Consider the following 20122-nt stretch of genomic DNA (forward strand, 5'->3'; position numbering starts at 1 on the left):
AATTCAGCTCAGTTAGGCCAGAATTGCTTGCATATGATGTCATCTGATCCATGCTGTGTTATCTACACATTTTCTTACTATAGGCCCCTAATCAGTATTTTCAAGTGTCTTCTTTGGTCACAGCAGCCACATTTAAGTGAAGGCAGCCTGTCCCTGGTCCACTCCAGATCTCTTGTTAATAATAGACAGTGCCTGCCCTGCCCTGGGGTTCTGCCTATTTTCAAGTCCTCTGATTTAATTAGTACTTATCCTGCCATGATGCTGATTTCCTTCACTATTTCATACTTCTCCTGGGAGAAATTCATTTGTTATTTATCCTTCATCCTCCTTTTGAAAATATTACAGTAAGGATTCCATTTAAATGTTTTCAGCTGTTTTCTTTTTTGGCCAGCAATTCCATGCAACATTTTTTAGAGGGTGTTGCATCTCCTCCATTGACTTTCTTAATGCCTTTCAATTATATGTTCCTTTTAAAAATTATTTCACAGCTTTTAATACTTAGTAATTCATGCCACCATCAAAGAGGCAACTTCATTCTTTTAATTGTTAAGATTTCTGTGTGTGTGTGTGATCCTGAATCACAAGATGATGCATCAGTAGGTTGGGGCTGTGCATCTGAAGAGCAGGGTGACCAACGGAAGCGACACCATTGCCTTATTTCAGGATGGCAACGGGTTTGGGTTTGGGTTTTATTTCAGTTCTGAAGAGAAAGAAGCATAATTAGAAATCTCATATTGACGGAACTTCTTTATGATGCTGGTGTAGAAGGAAAATGTAATAGCCAGGTTTTAAGTTTTTCATGCTCTAATGAAAAGGATATGCTCTACATTTCTGTGTACCCACCCTATCGTATAGAGTCAGCAGCATAAGATGATGCACCTCAATCAACCAATCAGTATTGATCGATTATCATTTCCTGAAAGAAACGGCACCAGGTACCGCTGGGGACGCGGAGGATTCAAAATGCTCCTGCTGTCTAAGACACATGTACATTTGGTACAACTCAGGGAGGAGGATGCTGGCAGAGAAGGGAGTGGCTCTGCAAATATTATGCACTCAGATACACTGGGAATTAAGATGCAGCCTAAAAAAGAGATTTTCTGGCAGCCATTTGGAAATAAGCCTTATTTTTCTGTAGAACATTTAAGAGTAGTATATGGTATCAGTTTATGGCAATGACTGATTTTTAAAGAATAAAAAAAAAAAAATTTTTTTTTTTTTTAAAAGAATAAAGCAAAGTAATTCAGTAATTACTGAATGGACCACAGCAGGGCGGATTAAATAGAACCAGTGGACCTGTTTGTTCTTTGGTACTTCACAGGCCAATAATTGGAAATGACCTAAGATTAACGAGAAGGATTGCAGATTGCTTAGGTGCTAATTTGTTTCCTTGCACACATGGTCTGATGTCTCACATCAACATGTACTCGCTCTTGTTTTCAGCATGCACTTCTGGCTTTAAAGTTTATACTTGCCTTTGCCATACCTGATAAACCGCGGCATATCCAGATGAAACTGGCCAGGTTGGAATTTGAGTCCTTGGAAGCACTCAAGCAGCAGGTAAGAGAAATTGTCCTGAATAATAAATATATTTCCTTAGCAAATGATAGGAAACATCATAATTCAGAGGAATCACTCTCGGCATTTCTTTCAGCCTTGAGATTATCAGTGTCAATAAATACAGAGAAGTATAATTTTTAAGATGGCAGAACACAACCCAAATACTACCAATGTGAGCAACAAATAGATTTAAAGAGCTAAACAAAGATGTAAAAGCAATGTTAAATAAAGAATGCAGCTAGCATCCTGCAAAAGAACAAGACAGAGATCGCTAAGAATCCCCTCCGTTCACCCTGAGGAAGCTCCCCGCAGTCCCTAATCCTGCCCTCCATAGAAACATTATGAGAGCAGAAGTGAAGAAACAGAATTCTGAATAATATCTCGAGGAGAGTGAAGAAGCAAGTGTGGGCAGGAGTGGTGGAAATGGCCATTAAAACAGAAACTCCTTTCCCTGTGACTTCCCCATTTTACCAGAGACCAAAGAGAGAGAGAAAATTTTAAAAAGCCCTGCTGGATTTCACCAAGAGTCCCTGGGTGGTTTAAATGGGTACGTGCTCAGCTACTAGCTAAAAGGTTGGTGGTTTGATCCCACCCAGAAGCACCTTGAAAGAAAAGTCTGGCGATCTGCTTCTAGAAGGTCACAGCCTTGAAAACCCTATGGAGCAGCTCTACTCTGTAACACATGGGGTCGCCATGAATCAGAATTGACTCAGCAGCAACTGGTTTAGATTTTTTATATTTATTTGTTTGAATTTCACTAGTTTGATGATTTTCTGCTTAAAGGAGAGTGAGAGTAGGAAGACAGTAGATTCCTGGATGCCCAGAGCTAGTTCCCTCCAGTGATACATAAGAACTTAACCAAAGAGAAAATCAGTAAGGTGATATCATCTGAGGGGACAAGCTCTGGGTCTGGGACCACCCTGTCCCATGCAGCCTCTTAGGCCTGCAGACCACCGTTGACAGGAATAGTTCCTCTTATGTTTGGGGAGTTGAGAGAAAAAATTGCAAGGGGGACCCACCCAAGACGACCCTGTGATAGAAGTGAGGACCCCAGGGGTACAGCACCAAACTGGAAGACCCCACATTGGAGCTGTACATGCTCCTGAGTAGGTGGGTTACCCCCAAACAGTACTTATGATAAGATTATAGAAAAGAGGGAGAATGCAGGTCTGAGAACTGTGCTCGTGTGTGTCATACGCTTGGTCAAAAGACCAAATCCACCTGTGTTCCTAGATGTAGGGCAAGTTCACTTTTGGCATGTGACCTAGCCAACGTGTTCATATCTTAAACCAAAACCCAGCATCATGCTTAACAGTGAAACACCCAAAGCATCCAGAGCAATGTCAGGAAACCTGTTATCACCACTGATATTTAGCATTGCTCTGGAGACACTAACCGGTGCAACTACACGAGAGAAACAGTAAGAAGTGCAAATAACCCGGGAGAGGCAAATTTATCATTACTTGAAGATTATAAGATTATGTACCTAAAAACACACAAGATCAAAGTTATTAGAAAATAGGAAAATTCAGTCAGGAGGCAGGTTGTAAATTTTATCTAAAATCATTTGTTTCCTTTCACAAAAAATAATCACTAGTTGTGAAATATTATTGAAGAGATGTTCCCATTTACAGAGAAACTAAAAATATAAAACCCCCAGCTATCAGCTTATGAAAGCAATATGGATAATCTATATGAACGATATTTTTAAACCCCTGCTGGGATCAACAGATTCAGGTTTGTGAAAATGCAATGCCAATTCGAATAGGTAGAAATAAGCAGTTGAGAATAGCGAGGAAACTTGAAAAAGAAGAAAAATGAAGGCATTCTAGCCCTGACATATTAAAATATGTTCTAAATAATATAATAGTTAAATACATTTTGAACTAGAAACAAAATGGGTAAATCAGTGGAACAAAGCAGCAGGTCCATAAATGGACACAAATCAAAATGGGAATTTAGTTTATGGTCAAAGTGACACTTTATGTTAGTGAACAAAAGGGTTGTTTATTATATAGTTTGATGACAACCAGCTGTTTGGAAAAATTATTGCAGTATATCCTACCTCATTCCTTATACCTCCTGCTCCCAAAAGAGACTGAGAGATTTAAATATAAAAAATTATACTGTAAAAGACCTATAAAAAGGCCTTTTTAGATCTCCCAGTGGAAAATGCCTTCCTAGTCGGACACAAAACCCAAAAATCATGAAGGAAAATATAAAGTAAAATTTGTGAAACCTTAAAACTTCCATATGACAAAAAAAAAAGGCAACTCAAAAGATAAATTGAACAAGCTGGGGAAATATTTGCAAAAATCCATAAAATAAGACAGCCCACTAATCAAGGGAAAACATATGAAGTGATACTCGACCTCACTCAAAATTAAGAAAAGTAAATTCAAGCACCAGGGAAGTACCACATTTCACCTATTCCTTTGGCTACTGTTGGTTGTGATAACCTGTGCTCATTGGTTGTGGAGAAATGGACCCTCTTATATGTGTTCCATTGGCTGAGTGTAATTGGTTCAGGCTTCCAGAATGCAGATGAGTCAAAGTTTGTATTACCCTGTAACCCAAAGCAACTGTTGCTAGGTAATGGTTTTATCTAAAAAAGTATACCAAGCCTATTCTTTGAAACATTTTTTTAGCAAACATCTGGAGACAACTAAATTCCTCAGCAGGGGACTAGTTAAATAAATTATGGTATGTTTAGATGATAAAATACTATGAATCTGTTTTGGGGGCGTTTAAAGATCTGTCTGTGTTGTGTATGTGTGTATGTCCCCTGGCTATCTTATGAAGTGGAAAAAGCAAGATATAGAACAGTATGATCCCTTTTGAGTCAAATTTTAAAGAAAAGAAGGAAGGAAGGGGAAAGAGATGGATAGATGCTGATATGTACATTTTTTCTCCTGGAAGAGCACACAGGAAACCTGAGCAGGAGTTACCTTTGAGAAGGACTACAGTTTCCCGTTTCACATGCGGTTTGAATTTTCTGACCATGCACATACATTACTGTTTTAAGGCCAACGGGAGTTCTCTGTCAGGAAGGCCATTCCCTATTTGTCACCTGTATGCTCTTCTGTATTTAATATTAATGTCAGTAAAGGAGGACTGACATCTTCCTTCATAGTCTAAGTAGGTGGTTTGAATACTTCCTTAAATTCCCCGGTGCCTTTTTCAGACACATATAGACACATCCTTCACACACTCTTTCCTCCTTCATTCTTCTTTCTACATTTTTTTTTTTTTAAGAATAAAAAATGTATTCGTCAGGTGAAATTTTTAGAGGAAAATTTATTTTTGCACAATATGTGTTTTATATGTGAAATCTGAGGCCGAGAGTCAAATGTGGAATCAAGTTGCAATATGAGGCAAAGTGGGATTTGCTGGCAAACCCCTCAGTAAGGCTCAAGTCATGTCAGAGTGACACCAAGGCTAGAGGACAACCCCACAGGCTGACAACTGACAGCCCATTCAGTATTGTAACACTATTCTAAAGTATCTGTCTTCATTTAAAGGAGAGGCTAAGGCCTTGTGGGTGAGAACAGGGAAGTAGAAAGGAAAGAGCGTAGCCCCTCCAGACAGCAGGAGGCAATGATGAGTGTTGTGACCAGAGTTTCTTGGGGCCTTAGCTGCAAACCCAAAGAAAACAGTCCTTCCTCTACCTATTTCTATTATCATTATTATTTTAATTCTCAATCTGATAATAGAAGATCCTGGGTAAGGGTTGGGAAGAAGATCCTATAGCAGCTCCCCCTTTCTTGCTGTCTTGCTCTCGGTGGCCCAAGGCTTTGCTGTGTGGCTGATGGTGCTCCGTGGCTACCCAAGCTTATGTTGCCATCAGTCAGAGACAAGCCTGTTCATCACACTTCCTGTTTAGCCGTACTGTCTAGAAAGTCCTAGAAAGTCCAGATGGTCCTAGGCATGAAAGGTTGCAGGCTTTGTGCTTTTCCAAAACTCAGATTAACTGGCCATGTCTTGGTTTACTTGCTGAACTAGTGTCATTTCTAGGATACAGATTTTTTTTTTTTCTTTAATCTGACATTTAACTATCTGCTTTGTAAATAAGTACAGCCTCAACTCACTGAGCTATTCCTTTGTACCTAAGCAGAGGGAACTTCTGCTGTATCCCCTGGTCAGTTCCTGGGCCCAGATCATAATGGAGTTATTGAAAACATATTTAATAATAAATCTCCTTGATGCCTGACTCATCCCCAGACTCTAACTGTTAAGTGATCAGAAGTTGACAGTAGGCTCGTCAATACAAATGATTACTTATTAATAATTGTTATGATTAATTTATAATTGTTACTTTTTCAATGCAATTCCCATTTTATGAAGAAAACCTGATTGAGAAACTGAAGTCTTCAGACAGTTCTTAAATAGAGCTATGCATCGGAATCAAGTGTAGAGCTTTTGAAAAATACATGTGCCTGGGCCTCACTCCCTAAAGATTCAGATCCCTTAAATCTCAGGCACGGCCTGTATACCTACATTTTAAAAAGCCGTCTGCTGTTGCTCCACTCCTGCTCTCCTACCGGTCTGCCTCCCCAGCCCTCAGCAATGATGGATCCCAAACCTGGTCAGCTGAGGGCCAATAAGAGCTGTTCTGGGCCAAGTTCCACGAATAACTAGCTGAGTTACCTAGCTAGCTGAATTACCTAACTAGCTGAGTTACCTGGAGGAGCCAAGTAGCTTCTTCGCACCTTAGTTTTTTGTTTTGTAAAATAAAGGGCTGGATTCCTGCCCCTGTCAAGGCCCAGAAATCTACATTTCTTCTAGCACTTCAGGTGATTCTAATGGAGGAGCCCTAAGCCCATTTGGAGAAGCGCTCTGTGGGTCCCAGCTATTCCTCTGAGCTTGTGAAGTGGGGGGTGAGACTGTATGCTAGAATGAACATGGAAAGGGAGTGTACTGGAAGCAATTCTTTTTTCAGTATTGAGGAAACAGTATGGTGTTTCTAAATATACAGGCCAGAGGCAAACGGGAGAAAATAAAATTGTTTGCTTTGCAAAGGGCATTTTCAAATGATTACTATAGGCTTCATTTGGTTGAGACCTTTAGAAAGAATTCTAGACAGCAAATATCATCCTGGTGGTGCCCTTTTGTTTCTTTTCAAATTAATTCATTTAACTCTCAGTAATTGTAAAGATCCAATTAAAAACAGAAAGGAGTCGTACCACTGCATGGCCTGGAACACAAGGGCACCACATCGTTAGCCAGTGCACACAGAGAGAGGGAGCACTCACCCACAGAGTCCAAAGATCTCCAAGGCTGAATTCCTAGAGCCTTTGGGAAAGATAACAGCTTCAGAAATCTGTTGAAAGAACAAAACCAGGACTTTAAGAAGATACCACAAGGCAAACGCTAGCCCTAAAGGGCCTCAAATCAGCTGTGGGACCCGTGGCCAGGGTCCCACACTTGTTTTTTTGCTGTTGTTGTTGTTAGCTGCTGTCCGGTCGATTCTGACTCATGGCGACCCCATGTGTTACAGAGTAGAACTATGCGCCATAGGGTTTTCTTAACTGTGATCTTAACAGGCCTAGACCACCAGGCCTACCTTCCACAATGCCACTTGGTGGGTTTGAACCTCCAACCTTTAGGTAGCAGTCGAGCACAAACCGTTTGCACCACCTAGGGACCTCTTTGTTTTCTAGGGGTAAGTATATATTCGATCATGGGGACGGCACAGAACTTGGTAGCATTTCATCCCATTATGCATGGGGTCACCATGAGTCAGGGTCCTACTGGACACCATCTAACAACATGTATATTTTAAGCCATTTTCAGAGAGGTTCCGAAATTTTCTTTCTCTACATCTGTGCTCTCAAGTTATGGTAGATATATAAGCATTTTTAATGGAAAGTTAAAGGTTTCACAGCATAAAATGAGGATGCTAAAGTATTTGACTATTGAATACTTGATCATGTATTGATCCGCCAACATCTAGTTCATAATGAAATGTTGAATCTAAAGAAAGAATTGGCCTCTAAGAAAGCCAATGGTGGCTAGTGGCAGAGCCACAGTCCATGGGAGAGGGGATGGTCCATTTGCCTGGGCCCCAAATGGGGTCCAGGGATGGCCTGCCTTTTTCCTGGAGTTCAGTGTGGGAGCTAGAGGACAAATGACTGGGGTCATGACCTGGAGACATGTTTGAATCAGAGCAGAGCATAGGTATCGCAGCAAGGGAGCTCAGCAAAGACAGCACATCAAGGGCATCGGGGACCAGAGAATTGGGAATGGCCAGGTAGGAGATGGCCTGGACTGCAGCTGCTGCAGTGGCTTTCTATACAGTCCCAGCCAGACCTCTGTGGACACAGTGATTCCTTTAAGTGAATAACAACAAAAAGCTGCATTGCTGTCAAGTCAGTTCCAACTCATAGCAACCCTATAGGACAGGGTAGAATTGCCGCATAGGGTTTCCAGCAAGCGGCTGGTGGATTTGAACTGCTGACCTTTTGGTTTGCAGCCATAGCTCTTAACCACTGCACCACCAGTTACAATTCAGGATCAGAAATTACTCAGAATACAGTTCTTCAATCAGGATAGCCCCTTCTCAGCTGTGCTTGCAGGCAGGCCTCTCTGGCCCTCGGCCCAGCCTCTGACCTGCTCAGGCAAGTATTACAAATCTCTTTAGCTCTGCCAGTAAGTACCCAGGGGCACCTCGCTCCACTAGTAAGCCTCCTGTCCAAAGGTGCTCAGCTCTCTTGCTCCATGGGTTGGCACACCCTTTGTAGCCATTTCACTCCATGGGCTGGGAAGCCCACTGTGCTGTCTCGTGCTGGTCTCCTGGTTCTGCTGCTGTAGTTCTCTGTCACACCTGCTGCCTCTTCTCTCCACCTTGTGCTGTCTCTGGTGTTACAGCTCTCTGTCTCCTGGGTCTAGGAAATTCTCAGCACATGGATCCCAGATCCAAAGGATGCCCTCCACTCCTAACTCTTCTTTTTGGTGGTAGTGGGTACCCCCCCGCCTGCCCCACTTGCTTCCCTTTCATCTCTTATAAGCTAAAAGGTGTGACTCAAGTAAATGCATGACTTGAATAAGGGTGGTGACTGGGGTAAGGGTGACTTGATTCATACTCTCTAGTAAGGAGTTGACTCAAGATTCATCCTGCCCTAATCCTGCCTCGTTAACATAACAAACAGCACGCTCTCAAATAGGACCATAACCACAGGCATAGGAGCTAGGATTTACAACATTTCACAAAATGGAAGATAATTACATCAGATTACAAAATGAAGGACAATTACATGAGACCACAAAATGGAGGATGACTATATCATTACATGATTGCCAAACCACTGAAAATCATGGCTTAGAGAAATTGACACATAACCTTAACCATCACAAGTTCCACATACCTTATGTGCATAGTCCTACCCAGTCATTGTGTGGGAGTCACAAAGACTGGCAAGAAGGGCCGTATTAAGTAATTCACTGCATTGCGCACATGCATTACACTTCCCCTGGAAAATGAAATGAGCATTGAGCTGCCACGCCTTAACCAGCATAGCACCTCTCAGACCTTCTTTGATTGTTTAAGTTGCCAGTTCCATCTAGGATGGGTATAAATCTGCTGCGATGAAATAAGGAAGGCAGAGGAGGCACAGCCTAGGGTGCCTCCAGGCCCTCTTTGGGCTTTTTAGCTCCTGTCAGGAGACATGATGGATATGCAGTGTTAGAACAAACTCACACATTTAATCATCATTTTCATGAGTTTAGTTTGCAGGTGAATCAATAAAACTAATTTTAACTTTTTTTTTTTTTTAAAGATGTCACAAATTTGGGTTTCTTCTATTTAGGAGTCATACAAGTATGATGGTGGAGAGTGACACAGATGTTTTCATTTCTCTTTTACCCCTCAATATGTTTTAATTTTCAGAGGGAAGTAAGGTTAGCGTTGTTATTTCCAGAATTGTGTAAAGCAAAATTCTAAAATGCTCAGGGCCCTTGGATCCGCCATCAATGAGTGCAAGCCCTTCTCTTCTCTCTGACTGTCTGACTAAGTTTAAAAGGACCTCGAAGGCAGGAGCTGTGGAAGTATAAACTCTTTATCGTCTGCTCCATAATTTGCTGCTTACTGCTTACTGCAGCCTTCATCAATGCAGACATTGATTCATGAGACCAACCCCAATCCTACCTAATCCAAAAAAACCCATTGTTGTTGAGTCCATTCCGACTCATAGCGACCATATGGGACAGAGTAGAACTGCCCCATAGGGTTTCCAAAGAGTGCCTGGTGGTTTTGAACTGCCACCCTTTTGCTTAGCAGCCATAGCACTTAACCACTATACCACTAGGGTTTCCTACATAATCCAGGGTCCCCCAGATGAGTGGCCCAGGGCAAAACAACTGACTGTGAAAGTAGAAAACCCACCAGACAAGGAGTTAATTCTGTTTTGTATTTGAAATTGAATTTGTTGTACACCAAAAAAGATGAGAAGGTTTCAGAAAAGGGAACAAATTTAGGTCTCTAATGAGGAAGGTATGTGAGGTATCAATGTGGTACATATGACATGTCACATAGGCCTGATTACCTCCAGGTAGGCCAAAGTTTATAGTTTTTCAAAAAAGCCTTTCCTGGTGCCCATTTCTGTGCATTTGCCCTGCTGGACTTAGTTCTGTTTAGGTCTGCCCTATGAGCTGTGGGGTCCCTGAGGGCCAGGCAATGCCTTACTTGCTCCTCTGTTCCCTCGCCCAGCAAGGGCCTGGCACCCAGTAGACTCTGAATAAATATCCTCTTAATCAACTGAGTTTGTTGACTCGCACAGAGTTCAGAACCTAATATATTTAGTAAATGACAAATGATGTCCTTGGACAAAAAAAGAGGAATCTTAAAATAGATACTTTGGCAAAAATGGAAACAGGTCATATGGCTTTCTGGGATCACTAGGGAAGAGAACACGTTTTGAGGGGGTATGTGCAAGCACTTAACAAGGACCGCATACCTAGCCTTGATAAAGCTCAAATCCTTTGTTTTTTTTTTTCTAGAAAGACTGACTGTAGTTGACATTAATAACAAGGTTGGCTTCCAAAGACCATAAAATAAGCAGTTGGAATTCTGAAATAGTTCCTATTTTGCAATTACTAACTAGGAAAACAGCTAGCAAATTGCGACTCTGGAGTAATCTCCTTATTACTGATGTGTGGAGCAGATCAAGGCCTCTTCCTCCCACCTCCCCCACCTTTGTATTTCCTGTTCTCGCTGGGAGAAGAGACTTAGGAAAAAAAATGCCTTAGGGTACATGAAGGGATCCAGACATTAAAATAAGATGCTCCACTGAAGCTCTGGAGAACCTTCTGATCATTTTTGTTGTCCTAGTAAATGATCTATGTGAATTGCAGCTTACCTCAGTCTCCTGGTTTCCTAAGCAAAAATTTAAAATTTGTATATCTTAATTGTTTCCCCTAAATGTAAGAATGGTGGCCAATTCAGAACCAGATTTATTTTTGTTTGTGGAAACTACTGAGTAGGCCATGAAAGAGAATACAATTTAGCATTTTCCAAGTCACAGTAGCAGTAGATCAGAAACAGTATAGAAGGGCCTAGAAGCACACACAGGTTTATTCCATGGAGAAAGTCCACAGATGTACTCTGCTGTAGAAGTGCTGGTCATGTGCTTTTGAACATGTTCACATATGTTATTAAAATGTATCTGTATTTATAAAGTAAAAAAAAAATGCCCCATAAATTAGATTCTCAACTAGATTAATAATTACCTTGCAGCCAACATGTGTGAGAATAGACCTTCCTTTTATGGGCAAATACCCACGCTCTATGTATGCATTTTTTTAAGCTAAATATGCTAGGACATTTTTTTAAAAAGTGTACTGTTGCCTTCATCAAAGTCAAAGACATTTGTCTTTGATCTCCAGACTAGAATCCTAGGCAAGATAACTTCAGACACATAGAAATAAGAAATAAATATCTGTTGAATGAGTGAATCAATAATCGAACGAACGTGATTAGGGCCAAAGCTTTTGTGCCTTTTTCTACCACTAAATTCAAGTCCATTGATGTTGAAATTATCCTGTGTGTTATATTTGCAAATGGGCTCCAGGAAGCCATCACTGAGTACTTACCATGTGTAGGAAACCACAGGCTTGTTTTTTTTTAACTTGTATTTTTAATTGCTAGTAATTTGCTAAAATAGGAAATGCTTACAATTTACCTTTTTATTGAACTTTACTGTTGGCAGAGCACTAGCAAATTTGTTGTTTTAATTAATCCTTGCACAGTCCTATGAGCGTAGGCCTGGGAGATCTCACTAAAGCATTTGATAGATGAGGAAACTGAGGCTTGGAAAGCTTACATGGTCAGACAAATAAAGTGCAGCTGAGTCGAGGATCTGGGTGCTAGTCCAGTGTTCTTTCTTCCTTGCTGTATTACTTCCCTCATGCTTAAGGAGAAATGTAGAATTTACTTTAAATAAAATAAATTTTTTTTTTTTTTTTTTAAATAAAACCACTGTGTGAAAAGTACCTAGCATAGCACTTGGCACATCAAACCGAAAACCAAACCCGTTGCCATTGAGTCCATTCTGACTCATAGTGACCCTATGGGACAGAGTAGAACTGCCCCCATAGAGTTTTCAAGGAGCATCTGGTAGATTCGAACTGCTGACCGTTTGGTTAGCAGCCAAACTCTTAACCACTGCGCCACGAGGGCTCCACTTGGCACACAGTAGATTCTAAAACTGAGTTTACCTTCCTTTTGAGGTATATACTTTGCAAATTGGAAATGACCCTGGAAGAGTTTTTAATTGCTGTTAGAAATAATGTGTTAATTTGTACATACACCAGATGGATATTTGAAATAACTTGTCTTTTGATCCGTTTTATTAACTATATGTACTTGCCTTACTGGAGTGGTTGATGAATCACTCTGTTTAAATCTCTCACCCTGGGTTGGATTAAGAGGATGGGTCTGGATTATTCAATCCAGTGGTTCCTCAGGGTAACCATGAAATAAGATTTTGTTTTGGATTTTGACTATCTTGTGTTTTCTGTACATTTAACCAGATGTCCTTGGTGATGTCATTTGTAAATGAGATAAAATTATGTTAAGAACTCCTCACAAGTGGTGAGTGAGAAAAAAGTAGAACATAAGACCTGCTAAAATGTCATTGATTATGAAATTCAAAAGTGCACCGTCTTTTCTTTCTTTCTGTTCTTCAGAAATCTATTTAATGTGTATTTTCCTATTCCAAAAATGTGATGGGGAAGCAAATGACTTTTTCCTCATAAATTTTTTTTTTTTTTTGTGGTGGTTCTTTTAGAGCATCAACAGGCAATTGTTACCTGCCTGGTAACTGTCTTACCAGGGCTATAACTTTAAATTCTTGGTCTCTTCCCAAAGCAATGTGGGAAGAATCTTTTTACCATTTGTTATTTGGAAAATAAATGGATCTCACGATTCTCTCCAACTCTTCGTTCAAGTTGCTTAAAAGCAGTGTTTGTGTGGGTAGATTCACAGACTCTTTTGTTTGAATTGTCTTGAAAAAAGAAAATGACAGGCATATTTTTAATTCGCAAGTCTGGTTTTAGTCATAAGCATGAGAGAAAATGAACTGCCGAATGTCTGGAAAACACAACGCCAACCCGTTCTACTTTTCCACGTGAGAAATATTGCTTTGGATACAGACTCAATAAATCCAGGCTTTTTTTTTTTTACTTATTAGATGAATAAGTTTACCTTTTTTTTTAAAATATATGTTGTGGAAAACCATTTTCAAAAGTATCGATCTGGGTTATTTAAACTTATCCAGCTTAGCTGTCCATAAATCATTTCCATGAAAATTATGTGTGATTAAACAATTATAATCAGAGAAACTGACTAAGAAATTAGCATTTTTACTCACAGTTTGTACCAAAGTTTTGGCTTTAAATGAAGTGTTTTGGTCTTCTGAGGACATAATCAAGTAGAGGGCCTTTTTGACCACCCCAAATGTGCCAGGAGCAGGCTGGGTGCTTTGTATGCCTTGGTTGTTAAGAGAAGGCTTTTGGAGTTGGGAGAACATTCTCTGGAATCTCCGCTCCACTATTATAACTGAGTAACCTTGGGCAAGTTACCAAACCTCTCTGGTCCTCAGTTTCATCCTCTGTAAAATGAGTCTAATGACAGGAACAACCGCAAAGGGTAGGCAAGTGGACTCAAATGCAGGTTGACAACTCTAGGCCTGTGGCCTGTCCACCGTATCACCATCTGCATGCAGATTGAATAGAGCAAATGGGTGTAAATAACAGAGCTGTCAATTGAGTATAACTTAGAACTTTTTGACCATTCGAGGTTAAAATACTCCTTTTTAATGTTCCATCTTTGGAGATGGATGTTTTAATACTTGGAGATCTTCCAGAGAAGAGACTACCTACCTTAGAGATTTACCTGCTTTCTGGCAAAGAACAGTCTTCTCAGATCCCTCCCAGCCCAATGACTCCTTAAGAATATTTGCCATCCAGCAAAGACTTGAAATGCAGGTCGTCTTGAAATGTTAATCAACCAAAACTAATTTGGATTTCAAGTGAATTTCTGGAAATGAACAGTGGTGTCAGATCACTGTGTGGTGTTCTTCCTTCAAAAAATGCGGTGGGGTTCTTGTTGGAAGCTCCTCTTGGGCTCATACTTGAAAGGGTAAGTATTTGCTCTTTTGGGGGCAGAATCACTGAGTAGTTGTTTTGAAATGAATTAGAGCATAGAGCTTTTAATAAGAATAATATTGCTAGTTTAACATGGTAGAATTGAGATTCAAGTATGGTATTCTATATAATCTTTGTGTGTGTGTGTGTTAATTGCTGTTTTCCTTTCCTCTCCCCCACCCCCCACATCTTCATCTCTCATTCCCATTTTTTCTTTCTCCTTTTAAAGAAGAGGATCAGGGCTAAGTACACAGAGTAGCCATTCTTTGAACTTGATGTTATCCTAACTCAAGGCCCCTCTCCCTTTTAACCTTCCTTCTCTATGCTTGTATTCCTATTTGCAGCCCCCTTTTTTTTTTTTTTTGGCTTCGTTTCCTTTTAACAAATCAGTCTGCTTTTCTTCTGTTTACCTTTGCAGAGCTTCGCACATCCCTTTTTCTTCTGCTGAATCTATTTTCCAGTTTTCAAAGCACTTGGTTTCAAACCCTGCCCTGGAATGGCTACAGGCCTGTGGTCTGTGCTCTCAGCCAGACTTCCTGCCTGGAGAGCTCCGTGCTGGGGAGGACTTGACTCGTGAAGGCCGCCCTCTCTCATGGTCAGGAGGCCTCCGAGTCCTCATCAGCTGTGTGTAGTAACCCATACTGCAGCCACTGTCCTTAGTGGAATCTTCCCAGTACAGCGGATCCCAGTGGGGACCTGGGATATAGGCAGGCTACTTTCCTGGTAGCGGTAGGTGAGGTGAAAATGGATCTAACTCAGTTCCTGCCATTAGGGATTCAGCCCTCCAGCCAATTTAATTCAGTGTTCTCTGTGGCAGAGAAAATGGACTGCCTCTGCTGTTTAGATGTTGCCATACTAGATGGCAAACAAGAAGCTGATATTAAGTTGAACTGGAAACAAAAATAAATAAATACAGTCTGGGAGAGAGAGCTTTCTCTCCATTCTTTCCTGTGGCAGAGAAAAGTAGGTTAGAAGAAACCAGAAACAGTTGAGTATGAGAGCTCTGAGTGGCAGAAATGGCTTCCTGCCATATCTGGATTGCTTTATTCCCAAGTACAGATATCTTCTTGCTCAACTAAAGTAGTTGTTTGAGATCACAGCACACATATTTTTTCATTGTTTAAACAAGACAGAGAGCTAAGACTGTGCCAATAATATGGCTTCTCTCATTTGATCAAAAAAGCATACTGTTAACTGTGAATGAAAAGTGATGCCAAGAGGTTTAGAGATACAGCGATAGAGATGAGCAGGCATTTCAGAAGTGCTGGAGCGCAGCCATTAACAGTGGGCCCTTGGGGACCCTGGGTGAGTCACCTTCTCTAAGGCTCAGTCTCCTTGACTGTAGAATGGGGACAGTAACAGCTTGGTAGGATGAGGAGAGAAGTGGGTTAATGCTCAAAAAACAGCCAGTCCAGGCTTGACAGAGACTGGAGAAACCCCAAGAGTATGGCCCCCAGACACCCATTTAGCTCAGTAATGAAGTCAAGTCTAACTTCCTGCCAAAGATTAGACAGGTCCATAAAACAAAACAAGACTAAAGGGGCACACCAGCCCAGGGGCAAGGACTAGAAGACAGGAGGGGACAGGAAAGCTGGTAATAGGGAACCCAAGGCCTAGAAGGGGGAATGTGAACATGTCGTGGGGTTGTTAACCAATGTCATAAAATAATACATGTACTGTTTAATGAGAAACTAGTTTGTTCTGTAAACCTTCATCTAAAGTACAATAAAGAAAGAAAGAAAAACAGCCAGTCCACCATCTGGCATGTTGACTCCGTGCTAAGCCATCAGCAGCACTCATTACCTGGGACAGTGGAAAACCACCACGACTCTTGGCAGTGCTCTCTAGCTGCATCCTTTTCCACATTCTTTTAAAACTAACTGCGTCAGCATTTCTGATCTGCTGCCAGTTTTAAAGCTTTGTCTCACCATCACCCCGAGATCCCCTTTCAAGCCAGGTATACTTGGTTAGAGGATAGTTACATGGTAAAGAGCCAGTATCTTTATAGGAGGGCAGAGTGGGTGTGATTTTCATTCATGTTTGGTTGTAGGACTTGGTTATTTTTTCACCCCTAGCTTCAGGGATCTTATTTAAGCCATCGAATATCATTTTGTGAGAGTTTGGAGTTGCCTATTATTTGGATGTGTTAGTTAAGAAAAGCACTCTGTGGTGTTCAGACTGACTCCCCTCTCGCTGGTATTTAGCCCTGTCCTGTCTACAGCTGTAGGGTCACTATGAGTCGGAATTGACTCGACGGCACTGGGTTTGTTTTTTTTTTGTATATACAGACCCAGTGTGCTCAAATCAAACAATTTAGCTGTAGAGAGAGAGAGAGAGAAGAAAAAAAAAATTAAGTTCTTGTGAGTTAATTACATCTTAGCACAGTGGCAATCTCAGGAAGAAATGGTTGGTTGGCACATAGCTGACCTCCTTGAAACTAATTTTTCTGGGAAGCAGTAACTCCACAATGCAGTTGCTCCTGAGCCCTAAAATACAGAGTGAGGCATTTTTAAATGGCCCTCCATTAGGCTTGAAACCATCTGCTTGTTTGCAGCCAACGTATAAAATTTCCACCGCTCTAAGCACCGTGACGATGGCACCACTCCAGGGAGAGAAGCAACACAAACGGGAGTCCTGCAGCAGCGCCCCTGCCAGCGTGCTCCACAAGGCACTTCAAGTTCATGTCCATTGACTTGATTAGGGAACAAAGAACCAAAGAAAAATACAGTGTCTATTCAGAATTGAGCTCCACTCCTCCCCTAATACTCTCTTGGTCTTCCAGAGGATTAAATCTCACTTAACCTGCCTTCATCAAGTACCTGTTTGCATTCCGACTCAAAGAAATTAGTCCTTAGCTGCAAACAGTTATTCAAATCAGTATGATCTGCTTTTGAAGAGATATAAATAAAATAGGGAGGCAGATTTCTCTTACAGGAAAATTGGTGGACATAAAAGTGACATTAACTATGGCACCAGAATGGGCTGTGCTTCACTTTGATTCTTAATGTAGCTTCTAGTAAATTCTGGATTACCACCTGAGCCATATTGTATTTAGTGCATGTCTGATTTTCTATAACCAACTCCTCACAGCATTGCTACATTTGAGTATACTAGTGGTTCAGAACATCTATTGCCAAAGTCTATAGATGTAATCGTTGAGGTCATTTGGTTTTCAGTTCAAGAATACGAACAATGTGCACACATGCCACAGTTTCTTCAGAGATGTCACCATGCTGCTGTTTCAGAAATGTTCTTGCAGGGAAGCCAGTGAGGAAAATGCTGGCTGCTGTTTGCCAGGTTATCAGAACTTCTGTCATTTATTCAAGAGTTATCAGAGAAAAGTTATAACTCAGAACTCTTGGAATCAATTCTCCACCTGGAAAGATTCACAGAAAACATCATTTCACAAATATAGGTCTGTTGTACCCAGGGGCAAATCACCCAATAGGCAAGGTGAGCATGGTGCTTACCTTGCTCACCAGATCATCTGTACTGAACAATTTCACATTTTTTTCACCGCATCAAAGACTCTGCTTCTAGGATGACTGAAGTCTGTCTCTCTCCCAACCGCACAGCACCTTGCTACAGAATCAAAGCCTCTTTTCAAATTTACAATCCCTGACAGTGGCAGATGACCCAGTAAGCAAATTAAGCACAGGCTTACTTGTGCTTACTTACTAATCCGTAGTGAAAAATTCCACATGGGTTTCACCACATGTGTGTTGAACAGTTTCACTACAGATTAGTAAGTAAGCCCGTGCTTACCCTGTGCAACTAACTGCAGTGAACTTGCCTAGATTTTCTGAGTGTTCAGTTAGAAAGTTTGAGGTCGAGCAAATTGGAATGGCGTTGATAACGTTACCATCTTGGTAATTATGTAAATGACATCCTGGTTGAAAAGGCACTTCCATGTTTTCCTATAATTTCCAAGAGCACATCAAAATAGGGTACTAAAGCTGCAGGCTTGGAATATATATTTTTTTTTTTAAAGAAAATATAAATGCAGAAGGACCCACGGTATTACATTCGTAAAAGTTTCCATTATAATCTAAGTATTATTCTGAAGAATCAGATAGAGTACCAGCAAGAAAATCTTAATATTTTAAAATTATTAAATGGTAATAATAAAACATATCTAAAATTACTTAGGGGAAAAACCTTTTTTCAGTAACTTCTCAGTAAAAATGAAACCTGTGCAACATCCTTGCTCACCGTGTTTTATGTTAAATATGGTAGATTTTGTGAGGCAGGAAAAAAGTAGATAATCTCACAAAATGTAATGCATTTTATTGTTTACTTTCCAAAGCAGTTAGCATGGTGGCCCTTTTCAGTAGGAAGAAACAGTCCTGACTTCTCATGTAATGCAGTTGAAGGACTCCCAAGTCGCTCTTTCCTGCTTCTAATTTTCCTCTTAAAGGACAGATTTTCAGAAATACTAACATTGCAAATAGAAAGAACTATTCAAATGTAACGTAAAAAGTTGCTATCTCTTCAAATACCCCTAAAACACTGGAGTAGACACTTATCTTTGATACTGCTTTTATTAATCCAGCATTTTGTTAACACAAGGTTAACCCCAAGAGTGTAATATCCATTAGATGGATTGGTGGGTTTTTATCTTAGTGACTCACAGTTTTAGTATATATGTAATATGCATATGGTTTTGAATATTTATTATCATTTTATTTCATCATTGGTTATAACTGTCCTTTTGTCGTATGTGAGAATTAACTAGTACAATTTATTCCAGTTCCCTGTAGTAATTAATTGTAAGGAATGTGAACTGCATCTTATACCTGGAGAAACAAGATTCTGAAAGATATAGACCCTTGGCTACAGAGGAATAGGAATAGTTCTAAGGATAGAACTTTCCGGCTTTTCCTAACGGCCGTGGTTTTACACACTCCTCCATTAATGTCGCTCTTCTATGAGTGCTGGATATTTGATTGGCAGTGGTGGTGATGGTGGTGATGTGTGTGTTTAAATCAGCTTCACCAGGTCCTACTGAATAGTTCGTGATTAAGGCAACTTGAAAGCAAGAAAAGATTGATGGTGGACAGATATTGTGACTAGTCAGAAAATATCCAAAGCTACAAAAACTTTACACTGTGGTCTTGTATTTAGAATCATCAGCCAGAAAGTAAATGTAAAATGCTGGCAGGAGAGTGACCCAGTCGTGAGCTCAGGGTTGGCAGTTCACTAGAGGCTCTTCAGTGAGCGCCCAGAACACAGACACCTCGGGCTGCAGGTTTGGTGCATTCATTCAGCAGATATTCTTTATGCACCTTTTGTGTGTCTTAAACTGGGCAATAAGTAAAATATGGGGCAGGATGCAAGGAGCAGACCTAAAGTGAGATATTTGTGATGAAATTGTAAGTGCTGATTATAATTCTTTAGTAGCCAGACTTTAAAAAAATTTTTTTTCATTATTATCTCATGCAGAGAAAGTCAATATGCTTAGAAAACAATAGAAAGACATACTAAAATGGTAATGTTGTGCTTTTCTGTTTTTTCCAAAATTTCTTGTCCATGCAATATGTTTCTAATTTTTTTAAATGTTAGGAAGACCTGACCACCTTGCCCCAATTTGGGAGAATGCTATAGGGCCATCCCAGCTCCAGAGCCCCTTGTATAATTACCTGAGGCCTTTGTTCAAACTGCTTCATAGCCATGTTCTCTGTGTCCAATCCTGCATCCTTCATTCCCCACGTAGCTGTCAATCCTGAGAGCACACTCTAATAACCTTCCTACAGGGAAGTTTCCACTTCAGAGTTCACTTTTTTTTTTAATTGTGCTTTAAGTGAAAGTTTACAAATCAAGTCAGTCTCTCATAGAAAAACTTAAACACACCTTGCTATGTACTCCTAGCTACTCTCCCTGTAATGAGACAGCACACTCCTCCTCTCCACCCTGTATTCCCGTG

General features: G+C 40.6%; 1 protein-coding gene across 5 annotated transcripts in view; it reads left to right on the top strand.

Moving 5' to 3' along the window:
* ANO10 (anoctamin 10) overlaps window positions 1–20122 on the top strand; it is a 229651-nt gene that overhangs the window by 164864 nt on the left and 44665 nt on the right. For all 5 annotated transcript variants that reach the window (XM_003409925.4, XM_010589895.3, XM_023547815.2 and 2 more), the window contains exon 12: window positions 1444–1560. In XM_003409925.4, the coding sequence (XP_003409973.3) occupies window positions 1444–1560 (117 nt within the window). The remainder of the gene's footprint in view (window positions 1–1443; window positions 1561–20122) is intronic.

This window comes from Loxodonta africana, chromosome 22, assembly GCF_030014295.1.
Source record: "Loxodonta africana isolate mLoxAfr1 chromosome 22, mLoxAfr1.hap2, whole genome shotgun sequence".
Lineage (NCBI taxonomy): Eukaryota > Metazoa > Chordata > Mammalia > Proboscidea > Elephantidae > Loxodonta > Loxodonta africana.